A 5,248-nucleotide genomic window follows, 5' to 3' on the forward strand; every position below is an offset into this window, starting at 1 on the left:
CTCTCTCTCTCTCTCTCTCTCTCTCTCTCTCTCTCTTCAACCGGAAATGAAATTTACCTTACAGAAAAGTTTATTTCTATTTATGTTAAATTACGTTGATCTAAAGCAATATTTTGATTGGCTCATCGGTTAAAGTTTATGCCTTACGGTTACTGTTACAAAATTTTGTTTGCACTAATCCTAAACAGTGTTTAAATATTATTCTGTATACCGTTATATATTATAAACGTACATATACAATTTATATATTTTATTAATAATTTTATTAATAAATGAAACTTAAGTTATATTTTATATTTATGAAAAAAGAGATATCAGATTTCGGATAATAAAAATCTGAATATTATATACGAAATTGAACGGAGAACTATTTTTGAGATTTCGTAAAAGATTACATAAATTCGCATAGTGTGACAAGTTTTTACGTATATTATATGATGTATTCACTCAAATACAAAGCAAATACTGTCATCAGCAAGTTTAAATGTGCCTCCGCAGTTCTAACAACATGAAAATTAATGAAAATTATTTTCACAAAGCGTTTATACAAATAAATGATTATAAAAAGATATATATATTTATAAAAAGAAACCATTATCGAGAAATGATATTATATTCATGATTAAAATAATATTTAAAATTATATTTAAATATAAAATATTTATCCAGAAATAATTCTTACATAATATATTTAAATATATGATCTCTCTAGGAACTTTTCCTTGTCATATTGGTATAGAGTGGATAATATGCGCGGACAAAGAAATTACTTACGGCGAGAAAACTGGTGAAAGAAATGTTGATCACTTTAACTGCCGTGAGTTTCGTAGAGTATTTAGCCATGAAGATTATTATATAGGATAACGAGCTTCTTTAATGTGAAGGTAATACTAATCGATTATGTGGCAAATATACATACTTCATTCCCCTACTATACGAAGTGCAACATGTATAGTATTAGCATTTTTTACTAAAATTTTACCTCTTCCCTTAAGTTTATTATATTTTTTTAAGCATGTTATTTATTACTTTTTAATACTATATTTTATATTTATATACTTTTCCGATTAGTAATAATTTTTATATCTCTATATTTTTATTATGTATCCTACTGACTAATTAAAAGTTTCCCAATATAACATAATATCAAAATATTGATGATAAAAGATACAAACATTAAGTAATATATTACAGAAAATAGTGTGTCATTTGATTCTCCCTAAAAAATATATTAATATTTAACTGCACACATTTCTATTTAAAAACTAAAAGCAATGAGCACGAAAGATTTGTATATTCTATTGAAGATAAATATAAAATGTCAAATGCACTGTTGTTGCGTATATCATGTAATATCCTAAAAGACGTATTAAAGTATTTCCAACAACTTTGAAACAACATATTTCTCATATCTGATGTGAAAATGTATATTAGACTTTTTAAATATAAAATATTAATAAAAATCTTTAACTGCTAAGGCTACCAAATAATTCAAGGATTAAATTTACCCAAAATTTTTCTAAATTTAATTTGCAATAGAGAGTTGATTCCAAAAAGCATCACAAACAAAAATTAATAATATTTCAATGTAAAATTTTCATACTTCGAGACAAATTGTAAACCTAAAAAGAAATTTAGAATCAATCGGGAAATGAGTAATAATTCAGCTACTTATTTACGTATTCTTATGTGACACGACAATCGCTATCAATTTTAGAGCAATGGCGCATTTCGATCATTGATTTTCTTATGCAAGTTCTCCAGCCAGATCATCAACATTTTGAATTGTCCTCAACCGTGCATGATGAATAACGCCGTAATGCCGCAAACGCTGGTTGATATGATGTGTATTACGATGCTAGTTACCAAATGCGTCGAAAATATGATCTCGTAACCGGAGCCCTCTGACAAGTCTCGTCCATTTTCCGGATTTGTTCACATTCGGCCTTACATCGATTACTGCCATAATCAATTTGTGCACCTGCACGGTCAATATCATCTTTTCTAATTGAAATTCCATAAATCCATCCGTTCGATCAGAGCATGCATAGATAAAACGGAAAAATTCTTGTTCTTCTTCTTACGTTGTTTATGAAACGTATTAGTATATATAAATATATAAAATCGCAACTAATAGACGAAAGTATAACAACTTGATTTGTTTTATGCACGTTTTCGCGTCTGCATGAATTACCGCCGTTATCACAGAGGTTTTATCACGGCGTAGTTTAAAATTTGGAATAAACGATTGCGTGCGCGCAATTTTTTGTCGACAGAAGATAATTATGGAAAAGGATCGATTCACATGAGACGGTCTATAACAAAAGTTCAAATATCTACCTTATATTAGGTCATGGGTTGTAGATCGAAGATTATATTGAATCAGAACTACGCGAATTTTTAATTAAGTCAGGTTTAATATCTTGATGTATCTGATTTTCAAAATTAGGAACCATACGTGTAATTTTGTTAATAAAAGTTAATAAAAATTAGAAATCTTAAGTGAATGTAAAATTTGTCGAAAAGTTGGTTGATTTGTTACGATAGTTGTTATAAGTAGAAAGGACATTAGGATTAATAAGAAGATTGGTCCTTCATCTTGTTAATCGTTTCAAAGATAGTCAATTACAGATTAATATCGAGTATTGTACTGTTATAATAATTATTTCATCAAAATTACGCAAATTTTAGGAGCATATTAAAGTACGCCATCGATGTTTTAACAATCTGTGAAATAATGGAACAGGCAAACAATTCACTGCTTGCAAATAAAATAAAACAAACTTCCATACTTACGTTACTGAAAGTAGGTAGAGATATGTCTATCATTCTGCCTGCCGAAATTTTTGCCGGAATATTGGAAACTGCCATTATCAATATTAAAGAACGGGCTCTTTTGTACTGAAGATGATACCAATTTGTCGTGGACGTCATTAATCCAACCTTGATACTCTGTTATAATTAAATAAGATGTATATTTTATAAAGAATGTTTATGAAAACAATGCCTAACTTACAGCAAATAAATATGAACACTTGCTACCTGATCTGTCAATCGTTGACCGACATAACAGTAGGTAAAAATAGAAAGGATGAATGATATAAGCATCACAGACATAATTAACATAACTGTTAAGTCATTATTCTGCCATTCCTATAAGATTGACAATTGCAATACAAGATATTTATGAAATAATTTATTTTTAATTCTTTTGAATTTTTAATTTGATTAAAATATTATCAGTCTTAATTTTCATATAAAAATTAATTGCCAAATTATTACACATGAATAAAAGATTTTCAGGAAAAATTCGTCCAAATTATTACCATAATAATATAATATCCTGAAAGGCATAAAAGTAGACTAGAACCCATTATTTCCACTAACCACACATATCGCATAGTTGCCTCTACTTGTGCTAGAAAACTGTAAATAAATAATTTGTTTATTTAATAATTATTTATTTATGAACGTCTATTTAATAATTTATTCAATTTTATATTTAAAATATTACACCTTAATAAAATATATTTAATAAATAATATAATATGTTTAATAATATAATATGCATTTATATTAATATATATTTATATTAAAATATTAATACTTAAATCAGCTTAATGTTTGTTTAATAACTATAATAATTACAATGTATTAGTTCAGTTTTTGTAATTTTAATTTAAACATTTTGATATTTTTTCTTTCTAATATAGACATGAAATGAAAGAAATACAGCTACAATAATGACATGCTAATTTGATTACTTACATCAACTACAATTTGTAATTATTTATTTAACAAAAATAATGCGATAACATTAATAATTTAAATACACTTCCCCTTTTCATATATTTTTGTATATTCACCTCTTCACTTCTATTTGATGCTGTACGATATTAGCCAGTAATATTGCGACAGCTCGATCGTTAGAATTCGATATGTTGTTGAGATTCTGCAGTTTGCCCATTATAATGCTTAATTGTCCACAAACGTGCATAATAAAAAATGCGGCCAAACCGGCCGCACTCACTCTTGTCGAATAGGTAATTACTCCTGCGAAGGCTTGCAGAGTATAAACGATCTCGTACGCTGGTGACACTCGTCCATCGAACTTAATGAAGTAACTCGGCAATGCCAGTGGTCTTACCGTGATGTTTTCCGGTGTGAGCATACGACCCTTCAAAATTGGCATGAGTATTCGATAACATAGTCCACCGGTATACATAAAGGCGGCAGAAAAAATCGCGAACTTTCGGCCTACTCTCGCTGCGGACAGCATCGCTTTCCGATCGCTTCCATCAACTGTATTGCTCCAATCCTGATGCGCCCGATTCAGGCAAGATTGAATCTTCTTTGCATGGTTAAGTATCATGAAGTACTTTATCCAACTCATCGAAGCATTCACAACCGGCGCAAGCAGTCTGACTCTACGTTTGAATTCGTGTTCCTTTAGAAATACTTGTAGAAGACTCGGCACAATGATGAACCCGAATAAAAAGTGGCAAATAACATTTTGAAAACGGGTCGCAATTCTTTCCATATTGGAGACATAATTTGGACTCGGCCACGCGCCGATTGATCGCAGAATAATACGAGTCACTTGTATTGCATAATCGAAATCGTTATCGCGTTTGCTCATAGTTGATGAGCTTTTCATTATTAGCTTTAATCAATACTTTTTCTTTTTTTTCACGATTAATTGAATTCTCGATCGCAAATTTTGAATTTTATTTATATTGTTACTCTTCTGACACTAAGAATTTCCGTTAATTTTGTAGCGTTTTGGGGTTTACAAGTGACAGATGGTTAGGCGAGACTAAATGTTATAACATAACTGGACAGATGTGTTGATAGATAGTCTCCCTTTCTGTGGTAAGAGCAAAAAGTGTAAAGCGCGCTTGCGTGCATTAAACGTCTGCGCATAATGATGGGGTTACACGATAGGGGTTGACGAAATTATCGAATAAACGGAATTGATATTGATGGATAAAGAGAGGTTCGCCATGCGACACATGACATTGTAACTTTCAAACTCACGAATGTGAAAGGATAAGGTCAAATGTTGTTTTATGTGCTGCATATTACTGTGTACGTTAATAGAATGTCATGTAAGTACAAATAAATATTGAAATACTATTCTATGCATACATTACCCTCACAGTAAAGAGTTAGTTGATATAAAAGTACGCTTGATAAGTTGTAAACGCGATGTAATAATAACATAAAGACGAAAGTACATATATATATA

At 29.9% G+C, this 5,248-nt stretch overlaps 1 protein-coding gene across 1 annotated transcript; it reads right to left on the reverse strand.

Annotated features, from left to right (window-relative positions):
* Positions 1–1,862: 1,862 nt before the first annotated feature.
* Positions 1,863–4,657, reverse strand: LOC105626308 (odorant receptor 82a-like). The gene is made up of 5 exons (XM_012207609.1): positions 3,867–4,657; positions 3,327–3,426; positions 3,043–3,153; positions 2,802–2,952; positions 1,863–1,999 (listed from the first exon to the last, which is right to left on the reverse strand). Exons 1-5 carry the CDS (start codon positions 4,655–4,657, stop codon positions 1,863–1,865), a joined length of 1,290 nt encoding a protein of 429 aa, XP_012062999.1.
* Between the last annotated feature and the right edge of the window lie 591 nt (positions 4,658–5,248).

The sequence above is a fragment of the Atta cephalotes genome (genome assembly GCF_000143395.1).
Source record: "Atta cephalotes unplaced genomic scaffold scaffold00005, whole genome shotgun sequence".
Taxonomy (NCBI): domain Eukaryota; kingdom Metazoa; phylum Arthropoda; class Insecta; order Hymenoptera; family Formicidae; genus Atta; species Atta cephalotes.

Excerpts from the sequence above, each read along its gene's own strand:
- LOC105626308 (XM_012207609.1), bottom strand. The coding sequence starts at position 4,657 with ATGAAAAGCTCATCAACTATGAGCAAACGCGATAACGATTTCGATTAT. Across the intron at positions 3,427-3,866 it reads CATCAAATAGAAGTGAAGAG|TTTTCTAGCACAAGTAGAGG; the intron begins GTGAATATACAA and ends ATTTATTTACAG. Across the intron at positions 2,953-3,042 it reads GTCAACGATTGACAGATCAG|AGTATCAAGGTTGGATTAAT; the intron begins GTAGCAAGTGTT and ends TAATTATAACAG.